Here is a 25,486-nt window from a genome sequence, read left to right on the forward strand (position 1 = left end):
TGCCAGTAATTAAGACTGGTTCAGTGGTGGTAGCAGCTCTTTGTATGATCACCATGTAAGCTTCAGTCTTCCTGATACAGTTGTAGAGTGTTAGGTGGACCAGTTGGTTCCTAACCCTCTCATTCATATCTCCTCTTTGAAAAACATGGGATTGTAGCTTAACTTTTTTGTGGAGCACTGCTCAAACAGATTCTTGCTTGTTTTTCGGGCAGTCACAAAACTTTAATTTTCTACTTAACATTTAGCAAGTGTATTTTTAAGGATTTAAGAACTTAAATACTATAAATTCTTGTTTAAAAGTGTTCATTACTCCACAATATTGTTTAATTACAGCAAAGCTGAAACTGATTTGCCCAAACAGTTGCAACCTAAAAGTAATTAACCTGGTCATATCAAAAGTGCTACTGCTGGCTTATGTATTTCTGGTAAATGCATTGAGGGTATATTGACCCCTCTGTGTGTACCCTGTAAGCAAGCTGAGCATGTATCTTTCAAAGTAATAAGAAAATAGTACAATACCAAATAATTTAAATGCAGTTGTGACAAATTGCTATTAAAAAGGCAGTTTAGTATATGCTGGGACTGATAAGCCCATATTGCAGCTCAGATTTAGGAAGGATTCTGCTCCATTTAGCCATCTCCCGCCACCTCAAAACATGGAGACATTCTCTTCAGTTCAACTGGCATTCTAACATGGTGTCAGGTCTGCAACATCAGTCTTGAATATGGATATAAACCATCCACGGTCTGTTTAAAGTAAGTTATAAATTTAAGTAAGATATTTATTTCTCAAAATAAGTTACAATCACATTCATACCACTTAAATAGGGATTGTTATTAATAGCATTGGAATGCAATCACTGTATTAAGTTCATTAACAATATGTAAATCTAGGTCACGCATAACTTGAAACTATATTCTTCCCATGAGTAAGCTAAATATATATAGTGAAACTTAACATCTTTTCTTGGATAAAATTGTAACTGAAGATAATCTGCTTTTATGTGAATAAGTTAAAATGATCATTATAGAATAGCAAAACATTTTGCTATCGATATGTAATCTTGGGAGGGGTGTACACATACATGTATCTGTTTTAAAGGACCCTGCTTATCTTATAACATCCCTGTGGTGATAATACTCTTGTTTATGAAGCCCAACAACAGAGTAGACAGTTAAATGTCCCTCTCATGCCTCTCTTGGGCAGGATCTGTTCCAAGTGGTAGTTCTAGTCACACACTGTGTTCACTCATGAGTGTATGGTGTACACAGGTACAGCTCTGTACACAGGTACAGTTATTCACAGTTATATTGAACACAATTACAGCAGCACACTTCCTGTCTGACCCCTGTGTTGAGGGGCCTGTACCCAGATTCACCTTTTAATATGGTAAATTTGAATTGCAGTAAAAGCAGATCTGTTTTTCTTGGGCATGATGTCATTCTGAAATTTATTTGCATGAGTGTTACATCTGAATAATAACAGTTAATGATATTCAGAATTTCTTACTAAAAAACACAAAATTAAACCTTTCCCCCAGCATATTCCAATGTAAAAAAAACAAGGCATTCAGCTAATTTCATGGGCAGAATTGTATATGCAAATTTTGGTCTCTGTAGGTTAAGAGTTCCCAACCGTGGTGCTCCAAATGTTGCTAAACTCCAACTCTCATCTCCCCCAGCTACAATTTTGGCTGGGGATGATGGGAATTGGAGTTCAGCATATGGAGTACCACTGGTTGGTACTTCCCAGTGACCCGAAACAAACTCTTCAAAATATAATAGATTTGGTTTCAAGTTGATGTGGGAAAAGTTACTTCATATGTTCTAGATACCAAATTAGAAAGGCTTGGCCATACCTTCAAAACAGGCAGGGACCTGGAAATTGCCATCGAGACACTGAGCAGGTACAGTATAACTGCAGTGCTGTTCTTTGTTTTTGCAGAAAAACCAGATCATCTCAGCATGCTGTATTCCTTGCTGGAGATGGTCCTGTACCTTTACTCTCTGCTCATTGTATAACACTGTAGCTCTTTTAACTGGTATCTTACATGGTGCTGTAAGGAGGAAAATGTAAGTGGGAGGTTGAACAATCCAGAGCCCATTAAACAGGTAGTGCAAGGGTCATAGAGAAGCACAATCAGATAAAAGATAGCACTACTAGAGATGTATTTTCTACAACAACCTCTTAACTAAAGTAATTCTTATGTACCATCTGCACTGTCAACATTTTCAGCTTCTCTAGCATGTCTTCTGTGCAGCTAACCGCTGGGTGACAGCACCCAGTTCTTTACTGTTGAAAACTATGCATTTACATCTATCTACTTCCAAATGCTGTGTAATACTGTTTTTGTTTTAGAGACAGATACTATTGCTAAGTCCCACTGAAAGCAAAGAGCCTTATATTAGTTGCAACTTGCTATGGGCCAATCATGCTTTAAATACTGTACTTTGAACAGTTACAGACAAGGTAAATATACATAACAAACAAGGCAGGCATATTGGATGGTTGTAGATCAAATTGCCCAAAACTTATGAATTGACACCTGGCAGATATGCAGCACATCAAAAGCATATAAACAATTTTAAAAAACACCTCTTTGTATTTGTAGTCAAGATTCACCTAAAACTCCTTGTTTTATATCTGAGTAACATCTGACATTGAAGAGATCAGTGTTATGAGGCCTGCAAGAGGAGTGACAGCTACCGTGCTCCATGACTATGTTTTGGCTCAGATGGGTGGAATTAGCATCAGATAGGTGCAGAAAGAGCAATAAAAATACCTTAATTGCTGTGTGGGAGGCAGCCGCGACATGAACGCACTGGAAAGGGGAAAGAGGGTGGGGATGTGACTTTGGAAACAGAGTTGCTTTATTTAGGGATAATGGGAGTACAGGAAGGGGGAAAGTGATTAACCTGGAGGCTGATTTACCAAGTTAAAGCACTGGGAAGGGGGATAGAGGCTTAAGGGGGGAAAGATAGAGGAAAGCCGTGTGTCACATCTACCCAGATCTCACTGTTGGGAAATCCATATCTCTGGGGAACTCAAGGATAAAGCGAGCTCATTGGCATACCCAGGCAGCGTGGGGTGCGATATTCAGTGGCAAGGTACATGGGCAGCAAGTGTAGCAAAAGCAGCACGAGGGCAGTTGCAGGGACAAAAGCTCTGGCAACAGGGCTAGATAGAAAGGCAAGCGTGATCCCATGGTTGAGGGAGGGGTAGGGATGGGTCCGGACTGGTCCGGAGGCCATTCTAAAGGCCTCTGGACTGGTTCGGACCTGGCCGGTTCGGTTCGGATGGGGTGGGTTCCTTTAAGGGCGGGGGAGGGTTTACTTACCCCTCCCGCCGCTTCCCCCCTCCCAGTGCGCGTATTCTTTGTAGTAATTGGGGCGGCAGGATACCTCCCTGCCGCCCCTTCTCCCTCTTGAGTGCAAAAGGCTTGCTGGAGCCTTTTGTGCACGCGCACGTCACGCGCGAGCTTCACATCTCCTCGACGTGCGCACGCACACGTCAGAGAGACGTGAAGCTCGTGCGCAACATGCGCATGCGCAAAAGGCTCCAGCAAGCCTTTTGCACTTAAGCGGGAGAAGGGGCGGCAGGGAGGTATTCTGCCGCCCCAATTACTACAAAGAATACGCACACTGGAGGGGGGAAAGCGGCAGGAGGGGTAAGTAAACCCTCCCCCGCCCTTAAAGGAACCCACCCCACAGTCCCGGACCACAGCTCTGCGGTTCCGTGCACACCGCTAGGGAGGGGTTCTTACATAAACAAGAGCATGTCCTGAGCCTAGGGAGAGACCAGCCAATGGTCCCCTTCAGGAGTTTCCTGATGATTTCAGGAGTTACTGCTCCTGATAAGGCAAACACTAGTTTATGATTACATTGTCTGGATGGTGGTTTCCTGTATGCTGCATGTTAAAGGATATTCAAAAAGGGAAATAACTGGAGCCATCATCTGGCATAGGCTCACTCAATTCTGATGATGGGGAGGAGAAGTTGAATAGAACTTGACAGTCTTGGGAACCCTTCTCAAACTAGGAGAGAAGAGAACTTGCATTCCTTTATCTTTTGTCCCTCCTTGCAATGTTCAGGCAAGTCTGTTTTTACCTGCTTATGCCATAATGCAATCGGTGAGGGCATTTCCTTGCATTTGTACTGGTGTTTTGCAAATGGACCGGGTATTGCCTTTTAATGAAAATACCTTGTCAGAGTGACTGTTTACCTGGAATGCAGCCAACATTTCTCTTCCAAGCAATCAATGGCTGAGTACACTGAAGTACCCCAAAATGGTGAAGCGAGAGGGTCTGGTAACATCAGGGAAAAATATTCATGGGATGTGTCTAAAATCTTAAGTCACGGTTTTAAAAATATTAGCAAATGTGCTTACAGATACACCAGATGCTGTGTTATATGTACCTCTGCATGTTGGTTTTTTTGACCAGTAGCCTGTTTTTTCACATGTGGAATCCACAGCTCCATCTAGCACATATGTAGGATTACAGCCATAGGTCACTTTATCATTATAGTTATATGTTCTGTGAAGAGCAAAGTTTATAAATCCATTTTCTATTTCTTCTGGGTATGGACATTGTACAGCTGTATTGGGAAGAAAAAATATATATTAATGAGAAGCTACTAATGGCACAGTGAGGAAATGCTTGACTAAGAAGCAGAAGGTTGCCTGTCCCCACTGGTACTATATCGGGCAGCAGTGATATAGGAAGATGCTGAAAGGCACCATTCATACTGCACGGGAGGAGGCAATGGTAAACCCCTCCTGTATTCTACCAAAAGCAAACCACAGGGCTCTGTGGGCGCCAGGAGTCAAAATCAACTTGACAACACACTTTAGGGAGCAACACCTACATCAGAATGAGGATTTTGTGTCTTGACTCCAAAACAGACATAGCCCTAATCACTGGAAAAGTGCTTTACTAGCAGGGGAAAAGTCAGAGGAAAATTGAGACTACTTGCCCACCCCTGCTCTAAGCAATCTTTAGCATAACATTGTAATACTCACATATGCATTCTGGTAGCTCACTCCAAGTCCCATTGGCCAAACATGTAGCTATTTCATTTCCAATCAGTGCAAGAGGCGGCAAACATTCAAATTTGACTACATCTTGGAAGACTGTTATGTTTCCAGGATTAAGGTTACGGTAAGAAAGGGCTCCAAATTCAGAAACTGGAGGTGGAGGACAAATCACAGCTGTGGAGAAAAAGCACCTTTGTCATATAAGTGGATGCCAGGAGGCACTATATTATGTTTTTTGACCTCTCCTCTACAGCTCATGTAGGTTTTTAGGAGCTGTAACTGTGTGGTGGAGCTGATTGTAATAATAAAGAGCAGTTGTGTGTTAGGCCTCAGTTTTCCCTCCACTTTTTCTGTTACCAACACAGCATTAAGATCAATTAAGGTGATTATAAAGTGTTAAAAGGAGCATATGAAAAGAATCCTATCTATCTATCTTCTATATATATAATTCTCTAAGGCGTACCCGTGGCTAATCCCATGCATGGCAGCTCTCGCAAGAGTTCGCGAGCAGAAGCACCGTGGTGATTGGGCAGTGGAGAGTCCTTATGCAGATAGGGAGGAGGAGCCAGTGAGAGAAGCAGCACCATGGTGATTGGGCAGTGGGGATTCCATAGGGTGAGGGACAGGCCCAAACCTGTCAGCGGCCTGAGGGGAGGAGCAGGCTCGAGTGAGGGTGTGGAGGTCTCTGGGGATAGGGGGGCTGCAGCTTGGCCAATAGGCACCAGCAACGCTGTAGCCACAACCAAGAGGACTGAGGGGGATGGAAGCAACCGGATGGAGGAGGAGGAGCAGGAGTGTGGCTCAGGTGAGGGTGGAGAGATCTGAGGTGAATGGGGCTGTGGCAGTGGCTGAGCGGAGCAATCAAGTACTAGCCTACAGATGCTCTGCGTGAGTTAAGATAGTTTATTAAAGTTTTATGAATGCAGAAAGACCATAAAGCAGCCTAATACAAAGCCTGCATGACTTCTCTAAACTTTCTTGCAGTCGCCAGTAGAATTTTTTTTTCAAAACTATGTCAGACAAGTTTTGGCAATTGCCAAACATTGTAGGTAGCCATGTTGGTCCATTTTTTTAAAATGCAAAAGGTAAACGTTGGGTGTTATATGTATTGGGACCAACTAAAATATCACAAAGCAGTGATCAACCTCTCAATAGGACTGTGCAAATCAGAAGAATCAGCAGCTGGCTTCAGAATTCCTGCCTGCCCCCAGGAGGTGACAGACATTTGCCCCAGGTTGAATGGAATGGAATGGGGGTTCTTTAAATGCCAACCCAGCACTGATGCATGAAAAGCTGGGTGGCTGCAGAAAATCTCAGGCGTGTCCAGCAGGTGGGCAGGGAATGGTGCAGGAGAGGCTGGGAACAAGCACTGGGTGGCAGGGAAGATGCACAGGGATGCCTGGGGCCTGTAGTTCCTCCACCTCCTATGAGAGATTCTCTGGGAGGATCTGCAGCCCACAGGCATTTGCAGCCACCCAGCTTTCCAAGTGCCAGTGCTGGGTCAGCATTTAAAGAACGCCACTTCTCCACCCACTACCACTGTACTACCTGGAGCAATGGCTCCAGATCAGCTGCCACCTCCTGGTAGGGGTGGTGGAAATTCAGATGTCAGGCTGCCGATTCTTCCAACTTGCACAGTCCTACCTCAAGTTCTCCAGAACACTTTTCCCAGCTGGATGTTAAACAAAACATGAGGCAGGATGGGTGGGGGGCGGAATGTGAAACTTAGCTATGCCCCAAGGTCTGATGTTTGTCTTAAGTTCATCTTAACACTAAAAATTGAATGCCTTGGTTTTGTTCATCATGCCTAGCTTGGTTTTCCCTTCACTTTGCTTTGTACAAGATCCAGCTTATAGGAGAGGGGATTTTTTGGAGAATCCAAAAGCTTGCTTGCTCTTTTGTGGTATTTTAGTTGGTCCAAATAGTAGTATTTTACTTTAGCAAATGCTTAGACTTGCATGGGAGAAAATGTGAATTATTGAGCCACTATTACCCTAAACGTACTGGCTGACATCCAAATTAATGTTACACTCACCAAATATAATTTCTCAACACAATTGATGTGCTTTTTTCATCAATCCTCTCTTCCTTCTGTAGCCCTCTATATCTCCCAGAAATATGTCCCTGAGTATTCCACAACCTTTAGGGGACATTTTGGGAGGCACAGAAGGCTGCAGAGGGGAAAGGGATCTGCAGAAACCGCCCCTCCCCCATCATACGTGCGAATTATTAGTCTGGATGTCAGCCACTCTCAAATTTACTAATCACTAATCAATCAGCCTTGGGAGATTAATATTTACATGGATGCCTGTTGCACAAGAGATTGCCTTGTCTTGCCTATTGTTCTTAGTATTATTAGATTGGTGGTTGGGGTGTATGAGATGGATCTATATTTTCAAAGGCAACCTACCATTTGTTTATTTTTGTTCTTTGTCTAAAGGAGAAATTCTAAATTATGGGCATAATTTTCCTGGCTTGCTGTGTGCTGCATTGCTGGCCTCTACTATGAGGTACTATAATAAATTATTATTCATATATGCTGATATACTATTTTTCCAGACTGAAATGCTAAAAGCATTATGCAGCAATAGATATAAACATGCTCTCTTTGAGGGCTGTGTTTGTACCAAGTTTCTGGTTTCTAGTCAACATAGAGGTACCTCTATTATTTCTGGGTACACTTCACATCCCCCCTTTGAGGAAGAGATCTCCAAATGTCCTTTTTTCCAGGCTTCTCTAATATCTAGGGTGTCTTTAATTACATGTGTGACAAGTTTCCACTGTCCAGTACTGCTATGAAGTGCTTGACCACTGGTAGGTAGGAGTGCCCCCTTTTGAGAGTGAGATGTACAAATGCAAAACAGGTTTCCAGAAGGTGTGTAAATACCTGAACAAATGCTATATCCTCATTAGTCCAAAACATCTTTAGATACGTATTAATAACTTCATACATACGTTGGCATTCTGGTAGCTTTCCACTCCATTGTCCATTTGCCAGACATTGACTGGTTTTAGGTCCTTGAAGAATATACCTGAGAATGTATATAAGAATGGCTTGAGAATGGCTTCCACTGTACTAGAGCAGTGATTCTCAAACTTGGGTCCTCAGGTGTTATTGGACTTCAACTCCCATAATCCCCAACCAAAGGCCACTGAGGCTGGGGATTATGGGAGTTGAAGTCCAGTAACACCTGAGGACCCAACTTTGAGAATCCCTGTACTAGAGCTTGTCAGAAATCTTCCTAGAAGCATTTGACAAACTGTGGTTGAAATTAAACTGAAATGCCTTGGTTTTATTTCTCCCCCCCACCATCAAGTATTACCTTTCATCTGGGTTTTGCTCTTCTAAGGTGTTATAACTGTGTTCAGTAGGAGGTTGTCAAAATACATCTGAACAAAGCCGTGCCTCACATGTCAAGAATTAAATATTCTAATTCTCCCTAAATGTGATTAAGTGGTTGGGTAGTAGAGAGAAATAATGAATTCCCAGTATTTCTTATTCTGGGCATGATGTCAGACATAAGTGTCCACCAAGCCAGTTTGCAGTGGCAAGATGGGCTACATATGGGAAGAGATATCCTTCTCTCTGCTACCACACATACAGAGCCCATTCACATGATTGTGAAAAAGCGGGTAGAAGGCAGTGTACCCAGGGATTCATGGCCATGTGAATGCACAAGAATCCGTTCAACCCAGCTCACTCAAATCTGGGTAACCCAATCTTCTACCCTGCTCTTAACACAGGTTTTGGTGGTCTGAGTTCATTTGCCTTTGGTAGCAGGCCTCGGGAAACAGCAGCCATGACTGTAATAGATTGCTGTGGCTACAGGGGCTGGCATCTGAATATGCCACTCTGCAAAGCACACTCTATGATCCTTTGCTTGTAGTGCCTTCAGTTGGGCTGGTTCTGCCTCCTGCCATTCCATGGCCAGTCAGGACAGCTGATGATATAATGAGGATTCCTGGTCTCCTGGTAGTGTGGTGCATACTGGGATAGCTCTTTCAATCCTCAAAGGATCCAGCTCCTGACTTAAAAAATGGAGACTGCAACTGCCTGGATTGCCTGTTGCATTGGATTGCCAAATTCCTGAGCCATTTTGGAAGGGTGGTATATAAATAAAATAAAATAAAATAAATAAATAAATAGCAATCCAATGCAAATCTTGCCAAATAGCAATCCAATGCCAAATCTTGGATTGCCAAATAGCAGTTCTGTTTGTCTGGGGAGACCATGGAAGAAGCTCTTTAACCCCACCACCACATGATCATGTGAAAGGGCTCATAGGCTGACCTTCCTACTGTGCCCTGTTGAGCATCAGTTCAATGCTTTTGGTCATTCACTTCGGCAGACAAGGTAGGAGTGGGATGCTCTTAAACCCATTACTGTGCCAAGAAAGAACGAGCTGGGAGTGCGTCGAAACACATTGTTGGGAACATTTATAACCCTGATGAGAAGATTCCAACCATTTCTGTCAAATACAAGTCTAGCATGTAGAGGTAGTAATGGGGTAATATAGAAAGGAATAGGGATCAGGGAAACTTCAATCCATGACTCTTCAGAGCTGCGTTTTTGCAGACAGGGGCATAGCTAGGGAAGAAGGGGCCGTGTTCATCCCTCTCTCTGGCGGCCCCCCAGAGTGAGGAAGATAATGAAGAAAATAGGGAGGGGTGGAGCTGGAGGGCCTTTAGGAGCTGGGGCCCCATGTTCTTTGAACCCTTTTGCTCAATTATAGCTACGCCCCTGTTTGCAGACACTATAGCAGCTTACTGAGAGAAGCACTTTACATCTGTTTTCTAATATTCACACTGAATAACCTGCCTGTTCTGTTTGCTGAACGGTCAGTCTGCCTTGCAACAGAATGTGCATGCAGTTGCACAAGAACTCTCTCACACAAAATGTAAGAACTGCACAAAATGCAGTTGCACAATGGACAGACTACAATCCATCACAAAATGTTTTACAGCTGTTGACATTTCTGGGTTTTCAATTTAGGTTTAAAGAATCTAACTCAAGATTTCAAATATGGGAGTAGATGAGTGTGGATTCAATTGGTCTCCTACATAAAGCTGAATAGGACCATGTTGTTGTCCTTCTCTCCACCCCCAAGGCTCCCTGGAGCATCTTCACCAAATCAGAGTTTGTATGCAAAATTCATTTTTGGCCAAACTGATGTTTCTGATAAAACATCAATAGCTTTCTTCAGGTATACACTGTAACTGTACCATTGCAGCATGGAAATAAATTGGAATATTTCAAAAGGGGTTTTCATACATGAAATAAAACCATGATTCAGAGCACAACAACAGGCCATTTCAACCACTCCTCAAATGTTTCACATAGCTATTTCTCTGCATTCTGGAGTCATTACATTTATTACAATTGATTACTATTGTGTGTGGCTATAAAGAACATTTGTTTACTATGCCTAATGTCCGATAGCCCTCCAAATGGTTTCTTGGGAGTTATGCTCTTCATGGTTATTAAACCGGTAATGTTTGCAATTTAGTCAGGTATTGAGTTTAATTTACAATCCCCTGCATTGACCTTTCTGGCCGAGACTTTATCCATAGATATACTGCACATTAAGAACAGCTCATCATGTTGCCTGCATATCATTTGTATATCCCCGGAAAATTATTATTAACAAAATTAATTTCATCACTCACTTTCTCATTACCTCATTCAAAGTTAGTGCTTTTCTTTCTGCTGTTACTTCAGGGAATGCCTTGAAGTAATGCATTTGTATTAGGTAATTAAGCCTGGCTACATCCACAGATGTTAGAGCCAAACAATGTTGTTTAATGGAGAAGAAAATGAAGATATTCTTGTTTCTTTGACTCCTGTTGAGGTTTTCATACTTGCATTCTCACACAGAAACCGTTATACATGTAATAAAGTAATATAACGATGTAGAGATTAAAAAAGACATCTGTTGGGCCTGTCCATGGCTGCATTTTCCTATTTGTGAACTATCTTCCTGTTTTGGCTTCAATCCAAATAACTACTTTAAGCATGCATAAAACACTTGCATGTATGTATAAATGTTTGCTCCTCCCGCCCCCCCCCCCCCCCACCAGCTGCTAATGTTGTATCAGAGACTTATTCTGAAGTTCGCTTGAGTTATAGAAGCATGTTTTCTAGAACCACAAAACCAGAGCTGGAGACTGAGATGCTGGAGGCAGATATAAATATTTCAAATAAATAAACTTTCACATTACATTACCAGCACAGTTGCCATCAGATCAGCCCACCATGGTTAACTCTTGCACTGCTCCAATAATTGATAATTCCACTCATACAATCTTAGCCTATTGCTGGTCGTAACCATGCAATACAGCCAAACCATATGGGTAGATTATCATCACAAGGAGGTGAGGCATAGCCCCAGTGAAATGTTTCAGTAGTGTAGCCCCTTCAGTCAAGGTAATGTGTAAACCAGCTGTTAAAAGTCCCACTGCGCATGGAGCTCATCAGCTGTCCTTCTTTTGTCACTCAGACGCAAACCCAGATTGGCCTTTGAAACTATTCTCAACCCTCACTTTCACCAGTCAACACAAAACATATGGTACCACCTTTTACTGGGCCAAAATCTTGAGTGCACAACTTATGCACAATTCTGTGTTAATTAAAAAACTTGCATATGCCAACACAGACAGATGGCCTAATAAGAGCAATGACCTCTCTTCCTCTTAGAGCTGGTACAGCAACAATCAACACTTGCCAAGGTTCTTGACATTTGGACATGAATATCTGCTGCAGTAAGACTTTTACACAATTTGTTTTCGGAGACAACATAACATTGTTCTCAAGATCAACCACAGCAGCAGCGGGGGCTAGAAATATGCCTCCTTTAAAATGCTAGATATAATTCTAAGCAAGCTGGAAACAAGTATATTAGAGAAACTACTCCCCACCTATACACTGCCTGTCTCTACTAGGCAATGAACATTGAGAAAATTGATTCATAGTGTGTGCACATGTATAAAACAGAACATTGCATGAAGGACATGTTAGAAAATTAAATTATGGAAAATGGATGGTCAGTTTGAAAAGACACAACTTACCCAGGTTCACATGAAAAAGTTACAACATCCTGGTAGTAGAAACTTGTATGATGTATAATTCCATTTCTCAGGGGTCCAGGGTAGGGACATATCTTTCCTGTTTTAACATAACAATATTATATATAAACATAAACCACTTCCAGTACATAAGAAAAGCCCTGCTGGATCAGGCCCAAGGCCTATCCACTCCAGCACCCTCTTTCACACAGTGGCCCACCAGATGCCTCTGGGAAGCCCACAGGCAAGAGATGAAGGTGTGCCCTCTCTCCTGTTGTTGCTCCCCTGCAACTGGTATCCATAGGCATCTTGCTTCTGAGGTGCCTATGGTGATGGCCTATAGCCATCAGATTAGTAGCCATTAATAGATCTGTACTCCATGAGTTTGTCGAAGTCTCTCTTAAAGCCATCCAGGCTGATGGCTGTCATCACATCCTGTGGCAGAGAATTTCATAGTGCTTCCTTTTGTCAGTCCTAAGAGCGCACTTCTTCACACATGATTAACCTATGGAATTCTCTGCCACAGGATGTGATGACAGCCATCAGCCTGGATGGATGGCAGGCTGAAATAATAAAGCCATTCCAACAGCGTTTGGGATGTTTCTTTTAATCACAACGATCATTTGGGAACAGTATAAGAATCAATGCACCCAAGCTCGAATGGCCGCTTAGGGATGTATTTATTTAGCACTAAGTATTTATTTGTACATGTATTTATTTAGCACTAGCCAACCCTGCACAGACCATCTGTGCGCTCTTTTGGGCCGGCGGTTACCTCTCCCCCACCTTCTGCCCCATTCTCCGCTTCCGGGCCCAGCTGCCTCTCCTCCCCACCGCCACTTCTGCCCCCCCCTTTCCTTCCCCCCTCCTGGGCCTTGCTTCCGCGACTGGACCGGGCCCACCACCTCTGGCCTCCGCAACCAGGCCTGCCACTGTGGCGACCAATCCTCCTGGGTATGCCTCAGCCAATCAGGTGCATCTGCTGTCCAGCCAATCAGCTGGGTGCTGGGACACACATTCCAAGGCATACCCAGGAGAATTAATATAATAGATATTTGTATATTACCACTGATAACAAGCATCTCATAGCTGTTTACATAACATTAAATCACCAACTGCCATTGATTCCTCTATGGTTAAATACTTTGTCTGTCAGCTTGCCATGTGGAGAAGCCTCCTGTCATTACACTGCTGCAAACCTACATTTTGGTGGGTTTGAGATGCCATAGAAATGGGATCTTCTTCACATGGCAGATTTGTCCAGCAGAACAGCTTGGTGCGTGAAAGCCCCTTTGATGGGGAGCTCAGACTGTTTATACTTGGATGCCTAGGTCGTGTATCATGCTAATTAAAGTATCTATGCCATTGATAACTGGGGTATTGTTTTTTAATCCAGTCTCATGAAAAGCTTGCTGCTGTGTGCTTTTAATGATTCCCCATTATAATTCCTTTTAATGTTTCCTGATAATCGCTTTTGACAGCTGCATGACAAGGAGAAACCAATCAGCTTTCCCCATCATTTGGTGGGACCGTTTCCAACCAAAATGGCCCCACTTTTACCATTTTGTCATAAAAAGATGGTAGTCTTTCCGCTGGCCCTTAATAAATAGTTGCAATAGCAGTGATAACTACTATTATAATAGCAGTGATAAGTCATGTCTTGAGATGGGTAAGTTAAAGCAGGTAAACTTTACTCTCGAAACCACTAGATAACCATTATATATGTATGATGGCAATATTTTACCTATAACTGATATCTAGGCATTTTTAATATAAGCAGAACAAGACAGAATTTGTCGTCTTGTCTCTGCCAACAACCTGGATGGCTTTAAGAGGGGCTTGAATAACTTCATGGAGAGGTCTATCAATGGCTACTAGTTGGAGGGCTACAGGCCACCTCCAGCCTCAAAGGCAGGATGCCTCTGAGTACCAGTTGCAGGAGAGTAACAGCAGGAGAGAGGGCATGCCCTCAACTCCTGCCTGTGGCTTTCAGTGGCATCTGGTGGGCCACTGTGTGAAACAGGATGCTGGACTAGATGGGCCTTGGGCCCGATCCAGCAGGGCTATGCTTATGTTCTTATGTTCAGATGCATATTACCTGTGCTTGAATTCGATGTTGACCCACAGTAAAATTTTAATGCAAGAGGATGCTAAAACTTGGACAAAGAGAAGGTGCAGGGAGCCACTCTAGGAATGGGGAAGATCTGAGATATCAGATCTATAAGCATAGGAACACAGGAAGCTGCCAGATAATGAATCATACTCTTGGTCCATCTAGCTCAGTATTGTCTACCAGACTGGCAGTGGCTTCTCCAAGGTTACAGGCAGGAGTCTCTCTCAGCCCTATCTTGGAGATGCCAGGAGGGAATTTGGAACCTTCTGCTCTTCCCAGAGCGGCTCCAACCCCTGAGGGGAATATCTTACAGTGCTCACACATCAAGTCTCCCTTTCATATGCAACCAGGGTGGACCCTGCTTAGCTAATGGGACAAGTCATGCCTGCTACCACAAGACCAGCTCTCCTCTCCAATCAGCTCTCCTGTGAGGTCCTTAAGTCTGGGTCTGTGATCAGTGATACGCTGGATCTGTGACAAGGTGAATAAAGTTAAGTTTGGATAAGGCAGAATTAATGATAATGCTGGACGCAGTGGACCAGCTGGCTGGGCTCACCCTTCTCTCTCTTTCTCTTTCCATAGTGTGTGTGTATATATGTATATGTGTGTATATATGTATATGTGTGTGTGTACACACACACACACACACACACACACAGCTTTTCACCTGCCAAAACCTTCTGTTTTTCAAGTGTTTTCACTACCACTCTGTTCTAGAGTGAGGTACAAAAGAAAGTGCAGCACATCACATTATAATACACTGAAACTATGAATCATTGGTTCTTCTATAATAGATTATGTTGCATAAAGAATATCACCATAGGATTGTTGGCTGAGATTAGTAGTAAAGAATACACTTTGCCAGTACTAGCATCTCAACTCACTCCCCATGCTTTTCAGGTGCAATTTAAAGTGCTGCTTTTGGCATTTAAAGTCAGTTATGGTTTTGGCTTTGAATATCTAAATAAAACATCCTGCTAGGAGCAAAGAGGCACCTTTTAACATGGTGATTCTCATATATTTAGCAGGGGAAGAGCAACTGTACCTATTCAAACCCCAGCACAGTATCCCTACAGTGGTTGTTATTGGTGTCTTTTTAGACTGTGAACCCTTCTGAGACACAAAACAATCTATTATTTTTTCTGTAAACTGCTTTGATAACTTTTGTTGGTAAGCAGTACAGTATATAGATATGCAAAGTACTAGTATCTAAAGAACCACCTGCTCCTAAACTACTCCATCTTCAAGAAAATCTTCAGAGGCCCTTTTCCATATGCTTGCACCTTCAGAGATTATGTGAATGGTGACCAGAGAAACTGGTGACCTTTTCCACAGTGGCATCCTGTTGTGGAATATCCTCCTTAGAAATGTGCACCAAGAATGTATGTCGACTTTGATATGCCATGTTAAGATTTGTTGTCCAACTGATTATGACTTTGAATGTTGTTTGGAGTGCAGCCTCCAAGGAAAAGCGGTACAGGAATTTAATAAACAGTTTTATCTGCCTAAGCTTTTAACAAACAGTGATGATGATTTTGAGGGCAACTGGATTCTTGTTGTGATGCTGTTTAATTGCTATTTTATTGCTGCTTTCTATTGCATTATCTGCTACCTTACCAATGTTGTATTCTGTATCCCACAATGATTTAATCAGTAAAAAATTTATTGTTCTCTATTTGCCACCACCTTGTGAACCTCACAAGATGGAAGTCACTTTGTGAATTTCTTGAAATTAAAAGTCAGGGTATCGATACTACATGTATATAAAGTAGTAATGAGATAAATGGTAGAATAATGTACTTACGTACACATCTCAGTGTAACGATAGGCCATTTACCAGACCAAGGGCATGTATATCTCCTTTGGCCTGACTGAGGAACATAACCAGGGTTGCAAGTGTATGTAATTTCCTCTCCTGTGTGATATTCTTCCTTGATTACATCAACAGCAGCCAACAGTATTTCAGGTGGCCTCAGACAAGCTAGAAGACACAAAACCCATCAATAGTTCCCATATGCATGAAAAGCTCTGCCGTCACATGTACTGTTTTTCTCTGTTTGGGAAGTAACTGTTAACAGGTATTAAAATAAGTGTAACTACTTCTGTTTTCACAGCTGAGACCACAAGATACATTAAGAGGAAAATAAACCTCTTCCTAAGCATTCTATATGATAAAACCGTAAGGTACCTGCGTCCGTGTCCCTAAGGTACTTGCGTCCGTGTCTCTGGCGGGTGTTCTGCGCATGCGTGTGTTCTGCGCATGCGTGGCGCACGAGGAGAACCAGTGGGCCAGGCTGTAGGCGGCCATGGCCGGAGAAGGCGAGGAGGCGGCGGGGGAAGCCGGGCGAGGCGGCGGTAAGCCCAGCTTGAGCCGCGGGCGGTGGTGGTGGGCCCAGCCGGAGCCGCGGTGGGTGGTGGGCCCAGCTGGAGCCGCGGGCGGCGGTGGTGGTGGGCCCGGCCGGAGCCTCTTCTAGCGCCCGTTAATGGAACGGGCCTAATGACTAGTTACTTAATAAATCAGCAAAGCTTAGGAATGCTTTTACTAGATTTTGTAGAAGCAACATCCTAAAGTGTAATACTGTAAGGAATTTTGTAGAGGTGGTGAAGTCTCTGGCAGTGATTGGCTGAGCTGATGTCACGGAGAGACAAAAGCTGGCAGAAGGTTTTTGGCTGAATTGCTTAGATTCTAGAAAGCGGAAGAGTAATAAGCAACAGAAAGGCCTAGGAACTGAAACTTGGAAAGGGTATAGTCCAAAGGAATATGCAAAAGAGGAGAAGGCCAAAGGAAAAACAGGGAGAAAGAATAGACAGAGAAGAGCTGGAGAGTGAAAAACCCTATATTGCAATATAAAATAACCAGTCACTTCTTTGGGTATAGGCTTCTACCAATAAAAACACTGAGCTAAATAATTCTTATCAAATACCTCACACAGCTACTTCAGCATATGGCAGCCATCTTTTTAAAAACAGCCTTGCTTTGAATTGTGTGAACTCTCTAATGGAAATCCAGTGATGTGCATCTCCTGAAACATGCAGAACTTGGCCTTCAGAGTCCCTTTGTGGATAATGTTTTTTCAACCATTTTTAGTGGTGGTTCAAAAGCCTATGCATTTTAGCAGGATACACCCGACTGGTCTGCCATGGGTTAAATGCCTGGGGGACAACGTGGACAAAGCTCATCCCCAGCCTTCTTATTCTGAAGGGACTGTGTGTTTACATAGGCTCAGATGTGTGTAAGCATGCTGGAAAACTTCTTTGTAAAAAGGGGGATACCAGCAAAATAATTGACTTACCTGACTTTACCTCTCTTAGCAAAAACAAAGCTGCTGGTAACTGCCAGAGAACTGCAGCCTAATGAAATGTGGATTAACAAAATCCCCATTGCAAATCTGACTGCAAATGTTATAAATTCAGGGAAATTGAATTAGGTCAATATTAATTGCAAATCTACTTCTTTCAAAGCTCCCAGGTTTCCACTTTCTCATTTTATATTGATTGCCAGGCATCTGCTATATATTTTGAAGAACTGGTTGGTTGGTCCAAAATAAAGTCATACTTCCTGATGACCTACAAATACCAAATTTTGCACGAATAAACCTGCCACTTAAATTAGATTAATGCACTGTGAATATGCTCGCTGAAAAGTTTAAACTGGAATATGCTTGCTGAAAAGTTTAAATGGTTTTTTTTCTTTTTAGAAGAAATTCTGCTAATCATCAGATCTGAACAGTTATTCTCAACCAATTTTTAAGACTGCATAATCAGATAGATAATTCCAAATGACATCATGCCCAAGAGAAGCAGAATATCTTTCTCAGATTCAAATTTACTATGATTCAAATTTATCATATATGATAATTAGTCAATAAAATGAATAATGTTTGAAATTTCAAACTTACTTCCCTTTTGCAAGCACATCAACATATGATGTCCCTTGAAGAGCAGTTTTGCCCACTGGCAGACCACCTCTGTGTATACCAATCTACTTATTGTGGGGGGTAGTTTTGGTTATTTGTGGTTTTCTACCCCCCCCCCACTAGCCACCTTAAGTGGCACAGCAGGGAAATGCTTGACTAATAAGCAGAAGGTTGCCAGTTTGAATCCCCGCTGGGCACTGGCATTATATCGGGCAGCAGCAATATAGGAAGATGCTGAAAGGCATCATCTCATACTGTGCTGGAGGAGGCAATGGTAAACCCCTCCTGTATCCTACCAAAGAAAACCAAAGGGCTCTGTGGGCACCAGGAGTCAAAATTAACTTGACAGCACACTTTTACCTTTACCCCCCTAACTAAATTGTTATACAGTTTAAATAGCCACTTTCTCCACTTCTCGCTGGCGTTTGAGGGGATTTAAAGAAGCTGTGCAAGAGGTGCAGGCTGCTCCATCCACACTCATCTCTTGGGCCACTTATTTAAACTTCCCTCAAAGTCAGCTGAGAAGTGGAGAGAGTGGCTATTTAAACTTTACACCATCCCACACTTCTCAGCTGATGCACAGGGAGGTTTAAAGTTTAAAGAGCCATTCTCCCTGCACAAGCTGCTCCATCTACTCTCACAAGAAGAGTGGATTGTTTAGCTAAGTAACCTAGCCCCATTTGGGGGGTTAGGTCAAGCATTCCAATATCACCATTCCCATGAATGTTACCCCCGCGATATTAGAAGGGCTCTTACATTTCATTCATTGAACTTTCCTAGCAGTGTAATCTATGCAAAATAACTTTGCCCAGTCAATGATGGGCCTCACTTACTAGTTAATTATATTTAAAAGGTTAATGACAGAAGAGAAGATTGGAAAATCATGCAGCTCCTTAAAAACAAGCTTGTAGTGTATTGCCTTTCATAGGCAATAGCCTATCTCTTTACATACTTCATATTTTCTTTTCACTTCACTGGATTCATATTGTACATTCAAGAAGGCAGCCAAAGTTCCTTCAGCTTTGCCTCCCAGTTTGAGTGATTGCTGTATTGTCATAACATAAAGGAAGGCCACTATAGCTTGGTGGTTAAGTAATCATATATGAGCTGGTCCCCGGTTCAGATCTCAGCCATAAATTCAGTTGCCTGCCTTAGGCAAGCAACTCGGTTCCTTATCTGTATTGAGTACAGGTCTATTTTATAGAACCTTTCTTAAGGATTACTAAAGTGATATCTGTGAAACACTCTAACCACACTTGAAAAATGCTACAGAAATGTAAAGCATCATTATTCAGTCTCTGCTACCTTGAGGTCTCACTTCAGTGATCAGAGGATCATTTGGATGATCAGCAACTGAGTATTCCAGTTACATTTTACCTTTGAGTATTAGTCCCACCAATCTGTAATCAAAGATAACGTAAGTCCTATGTATGCCTTCAAGTTGAATTCACTGTATATATGGAGGATGGGGTGGGATCATGCCCACTGGCTCTGTCCTTGACCTCTTCAAGTTAAGTGGAAGGTAAACGACAGAGCTCTATGCACTGTGGACCTTGATCCCACAGTGTGGTTGTTCACGAAGATAAGCCTACAGTTGTACACACGTAGAGTTTGCTTCACATCTGCCTCTGAACAAACCAAGGTCAGTGGGGTGCAATCCTGTTCCCCCTCTATATATTCAGTTAACAGGGTGTGAATAGGGCTTATGCAACATGCAATCCATATGTATTAGATGGGAGACAGATCTATTCAAAACAGAAATATACCAGTGCTGGCATGATCATGGCCTTCTTCATGCATCTAAAAAAGTAGCCTATTGCCTACTAAATCTCATGCCACAATACACCAATCAATATTTCAAGTCCAAATCATCACTTTCCATATATATATATAAACAGTGGTGCTTACCACGTCCTGCAACAGTGTGGGCCAGGGCAACCATCCATAAGATCAGTGGGACAGGCAACATTGCTGCTGGAACACAGACTGCCCAAATGAGTTGACACTCAAATTTTGCCTCCTAAAATAAACAGCACAGTAAGCTTAAATATTAACGCCACCTATTTATTTTGATGCAAGTAAAACAAAGGGGGGAAAGAGATTCCCGACATTGCTGAGTAAACAGACCTAACAGAAAACCATTTCACCATCCTTAACCAGAAAGTAGATAGCACTTCAGTCTGAAGGCCTCATTTTTGCATTGGAATCTTTTGTACAGCATGAAAAAGAATCTGGACGAAATGTTTCATTACCCAATCTTTATCAAATATTTGAGGTACAGCGTCAGGACAGTCAGAGGAGGAGGTATGCTGGACAGTAGGTGCTCTAAGGAGAACTGGTTGTTTGTTCATCCTTACTCAAAACTTAAGACTTGAACTTTAGGAAAATCCCACCTTATTACTTAGGAAATTATATGCCTGCCAGACACTATTTTTCTTCTAGAAAGACATCTTTTGATCTTTAAAATATTTAATGTTGTACAGAACAGAACTTTCAAAAAAAGAAAAATGTAAAAAAATGAAAACTTTGAAGGAAGATTTATGCCACTCAGTTCTATGCACTACTCAGGATTAAACCCAACTGAGTTCAGTCCCAAAATAGTGCGTGCCTAGAATGACAGCCTTTTAGCCAGTTATAAGCATGTTTACTTGGCAGTTATGTTGGTGAATCCTGTGGGGCTCCTCCTGAATAAGGATGTGCAGGGCTTAATGCTACTGTGGCTTGTTTAATCATCATAGCAGTCCCTTTTAAGTATTGCCAGTCTAGCAAGAATGAATGGTCCCCTTAGCTAAGCAGGGTCCACCCTGGATGCATATGAATGGGAGACTACATGTGTGAGCACTACAAGAGATTCCCTTTAGGGGATGGAGCCGCTCTTGCATGCAGAGGGTTCCAGGTGTAAGAGATCCCTCCCGGGCATCTCCAAGATAGTGCTGACTCCTGCCTGCAACCTTGGAGAAGCTGCTGCCAGTCTACAGTATGTAGACAATACTGAGCTAGATGGACCAATGGTCTGACTCAGTATCTGGCAGCTTGCTATGTAATTAGAATAGCCCCCAAGTGGCCAAAGCTTCAGTGCTGTAGAATGGACAGCATGGTGGGTATATTTGCTCTGAGCTTAAAATGGGGGGATAATAAAGTAGCTGCACTGCTTACAGAAGTTGTCTCTGGTTTCCTTCCAGCACTGTGGAACTGGCCTCTGGTCGCTGTCCTTGCTGCTAGGGGCAGCACAGCACAATTCTATGCATGTGTTCTTGGAAGTAAGTGCCATCATGTAGACATGCAGAGAACGGCAGCCTGGTTGTAGCAGCCAAGTCTCTTCTTTGGCTCAAGTTTCAGCAGCTGGCAAACAAGGTGACTGTTTGACTTGTTAGAACAGAACCCTATTGGTTACTTGAATGAATGAATGGACAGGACAGGAAGAAGATGGTGAGACACTCTGGGTCCCTTATTGTGGTGCCTCATTTCCTGGTATGCAAGACTGCATTTAAGTGTATCAAGCCTCTTTGGCAGTATACATCCAGATGAACTGGAAAGAACTGTTCTACATTGTTTAATATTTCTTCCCATCACGCCTGCCCTATCAGCCTCAATATCTTTTGCTGTTAGCATATGATGCAACAGGTTAGAGTTCTTCATTGCAAGGCCCAGGAGCCAATGGCTGCTGGCTGCTCCCATGGACCCTAAATGCCACTCCTAATTATTTGGCAAAGTTACAGCCAGAGCCACATACTCTGTACAGCTCCTCAGTACTGCAAGGAGGTGACCATTCCCGCTGCTCAGGGCTACATTTTGCCCAGCAGCAGTGGGACTCATCTAAGGGAAACAGAGCCCTGTTGAGGCTCAACACCAGCTCAGAAGGTGCACACCGAGCACTAGGAGTGTGATCCTGCCCACTGCTATGGGGGGGAAATGGCGCTCATATTGAAAAGGTTTCTCTCCCAAGTGGTCCCTGCTTGGAAAATAGTGACAATCACAGCAATAAAGAGAGTAAAGAAAACAAAAGCACAGAGCTGGTGTCAGAAGATAAAGAAAAGAGAGGTTTAAGGTGGGAGGCAGGGGCGTAGCAAGGTTGGAGTGGGCCCAGAGACAAGATTTTAAATCGCCCCCCCCCCGAAGCTCAGCTAATGAAGTAAAGAAATCTTAAATGAGGCTGAATAGTGGTAACAAAAAGCATAGTAAAATCACATCAGGATCACATCAGTTTTGGAAGATGAATACAACTGAAGGAAGCCCGGGCAGGTGTGTGGCTGGGGAAGTCAGTCATGTGACTTGCCTCTGTGGGGGCCCCCAAGGAAGTGGGCCCCCAGACAGCTGTCTCCCCTTGCCCTATTATAGTTACGCCCCTGGTGGGAGGAGCAACAAGTCACTCCCTTCCCAGACATATTTGAGGGTGGGACAGCTGCACGCTGTCAGAACATTCTACTTCAGACACTAGTTCAATGGAAGCTATTGGGAGCATGTCTATAGATGGCATTGGAACACAACTGGAGGAAGAGGAAGAAGGCAATTTCCCAAGCCTGGCCATAGACTAGACAGCATTTGCATCACATCTGCAAATGGCCTGATAAACATTGCCATCATGGTGGCAGAGAAGGAAAGATTGTATTGGAGGGGCCATCTAGGACTACTGCATTTTCCCCAGCAGGGTGTTTATTTCTTCAACTGTGTAAGAGGCAGAAATGGAACATGAGGCCATCGCTGAAGCTCCATGCAGGTTAAATTTCTTCCTGTCACATTGCCATGCAGCAACTATAGGCACAGGAGCCTTGTAGGAAGACGATGCTCCTAGCTGTATCTTACAGTAAGTCTTCCAGCAGTTTGTTTGGCTTGCTTTTGCTAGGCTTTGTTTTCAAGACCATCTTTCTTTGAACCTCAACTACAAATTTCTACCTAACATTAGAGGATTAGTAATAAAGTAATCTGTTCTTGATCAAAATAGCTTTTTAACTAGGTCGGTGTCGTGCGGGTATTACTTCCCAGCAATTGGTATTCAGTTAAGCACTGGGGCTGTTCACATGCCCTCACAGGAGGGTGGGGGAGAAGGCAGGGTTCAACCTACCTTCCCTCAGTTGATTGCTCTTGATCCCTTTGGCACACAAGCCACGCACCCATATGACTCACGCTGCCAGCAGCACAGATCAACAGAGGCTGGGACTCATTCTTCTGGCCTCAACATATCCCAGAATTCACTGTACGACAAGCACAGTGCCTTGCAGGATCCTCTAGGATCCTCTAGTGTTCTAGGTGCCCATCTTTGTGTCTCCTCGGATCCTGAGGAGACACACAAGCCCAGTGCTTGCACCCTTAACCCCAGCTAAGAACCAGGCTTAGAAGCAGGGTTAGGCTGGGTGGGAGTACCAGGATCCACACAGATCCCAGCTTAAGCTAGGCTGCTCATGAGAACAGCCTCACTGATTCTGAACCATAGATTCATCATGACTAGTAGCCACTGACAGACTTGTCCTCCATGTATTTGTCTAAGCCCCTTTCAAAGCCATTGAAGCTAGTAACCATCACAACATCCTGTGACAGCAAATTCCATACATGATTTATGATACTTATGTCCTTCATTAAAAATAGCCTCAAGGCAGTTTACAACATATGCAACAAGGAAATACAAAATTGATTTCAAAATACTGTTTAAAAAGCACTCCAAAACAAACAAACAGGCTATACAAGCAACTTTACTATTATCCAAAAGATATTACATGCCTGAATATTATCCAAAGGATAATACACACCTGAATCAAATGAAGTACTATGAAGTACTTTCTTCTGTCTGCTGAATCTCCTGCCAGTCAAATTCATTGGATGATTCCAAGTTTTAATATTATTTAAAAAAACAAGAAAAACTTGCTATTCACGTTCTATTCATTTCCTATTAGTTATATTGCACCACTTTTTTTCCTTCCCATGTGGGTGCTTTCCTGCCTTACGTAACAGTTTATCCTGATCCAAGATACTACTTGCCCCGCGGCATTCAGGCCAAGTTATCTTCGGTGTATTCCTTAGAAGTCTGAGTTTCCACCAATAGTAATTAATCTGAAACCAAGATGGCTTGGCTCATAGCACCTACTTGCGTTTCGGGCTCTAGGGAGATTAATAAAAGAGAAAGAGCTGAGGCGACACAGAGATGGGCACCTAGAGAGCTCATCTGATGGGAGGGTTTTTGTTAAAGTTTCTAGAAGGCAACCATCACACAAATAGGTTTGCCTTGAACCCATGGAGTATTCCTCCCAGAAGAAGCACAATTTTACAGAAGTTTTCAGGTTAACTCTCATATGCAGCTTGACGCAATGTATTTGTTCACTCAGAGACAAATCTCACTTAATTCAATTGGATTCACTTTCAATTAACATATGAAATTGCTTTATAGCAAGCCAGATTGTCAGGGCTGAGCCATGGGCAGCAGCCACCAGGTAGCACCGAGCTCAAAGCCAGGGAGCCAGTTGGAGATCAGAGGTCAGGCCAAGCAAACAGTCAGGAGCCAGGAGTGGTGAGCCCGTGTTCAGAAGTCAGGAACATGCCAAGATCAAAGAAGCCAAGTAGGCAGAACCACAAGTCACCCAGTACATCCACAAAAGAAACAACAAAACTTATATTCTTCCTGCTAAAGGGGGAGCCATTGGTTGATCTCAAGAGACTGGGCTTACCCAAGGCCTGATGGCTTAAAACCCTGCTGCAGTGCAGGAAGCTGCCACAAGGAGCAGCAGCATATATTTATTTTATTATTGTATTTATTTATTTATCAAATTTGTACACCACCCCAAACTTTCCTCTCTGGGCGGTTAACAATAGCATAAAACAAGTTTTAAAATATACAAAAGCTTAAAACAATTTAACAATTTAAAAATAAACCAGAGATTAAAACCTAAAAAATTTAAAAATCTGAGAAAGCTTGGGTGAAAAGTTGGGTTTTCAGGTGTATTTTAAAAACTGCCAGAGATGGGGAGGATCGTATCTCAGCAGGGAGCGCATTCCACAATCTCGGGGCAGCAACTGAGATGTCCCGTCTCTGTGTAGCCACCATATGGGTTGGCGGTAACTGGAGACGGACCTCCTCAAGTGACCTCAATGGGCAATGGGGCTCATAGTGAAGAAGATGCTCTCTTAGATACCCAGGGCCTAAGCCATTTAGGGCTTTATAAGTTACAACTAGCACTTTGTATTTTGTCTGAAAACCTATTGTCAGCCAGTGTAGCTCCATCAGTAAAGGAGTAACATGGTCTCTCCGAGATGACCCAGAGACCAACCTGGCTGCTACATTCCAAACCAACTGAAGTTTCTGGACTATGTACAAAGGCAGCCCCATGTAGAGCACATTACAAAAGTCAAGTCTGGAGGTTACCAACAGAT

General features: G+C 43.0%; 1 protein-coding gene across 1 annotated transcript; it reads right to left on the minus strand.

Annotated features, from left to right (window-relative positions):
- Positions 1-286: 286 nt before the first annotated feature.
- Positions 287-20,147, minus strand: APOH (apolipoprotein H). Its single transcript, XM_053298411.1, has 8 exons — positions 20,036-20,147; positions 16,015-16,191; positions 12,101-12,197; positions 7,991-8,067; positions 5,021-5,209; positions 4,417-4,596; positions 1,860-2,057; positions 287-747 (listed from the first exon to the last, which is right to left on the minus strand). Exons 1-8 carry the CDS (start codon positions 20,094-20,096, stop codon positions 689-691), a joined length of 1,038 nt encoding a protein of 345 aa, XP_053154386.1. The 5' UTR covers positions 20,097-20,147; the 3' UTR covers positions 287-688.
- Between the last annotated feature and the right edge of the window lie 5,339 nt (positions 20,148-25,486).

This window comes from Hemicordylus capensis, chromosome 2, assembly GCF_027244095.1.
Source record: "Hemicordylus capensis ecotype Gifberg chromosome 2, rHemCap1.1.pri, whole genome shotgun sequence".
Taxonomy (NCBI): Eukaryota; Metazoa; Chordata; class Lepidosauria; order Squamata; family Cordylidae; genus Hemicordylus; species Hemicordylus capensis.

Excerpts from the sequence above, each read along its gene's own strand:
- APOH (XM_053298411.1), bottom strand. The coding sequence starts at position 20,096 with ATGTTGCCTGTCCCACTGATCTTATGGATGGTTGCCCTGGCCCACACT. Across the intron at positions 5,210-7,990 it reads AAAGCTACCAGAATGCCAAC|CTGTGATTTGTCCTCCACCT; the intron begins GTATGTATGAAG and ends TTTTCTCCACAG. Across the intron at positions 748-1,859 it reads GGTCCCTGCCTGTTTTGAAG|ACCGTGGATGGTTTATATCC; the intron begins GTATGGCCAAGC and ends TACTTTAAACAG.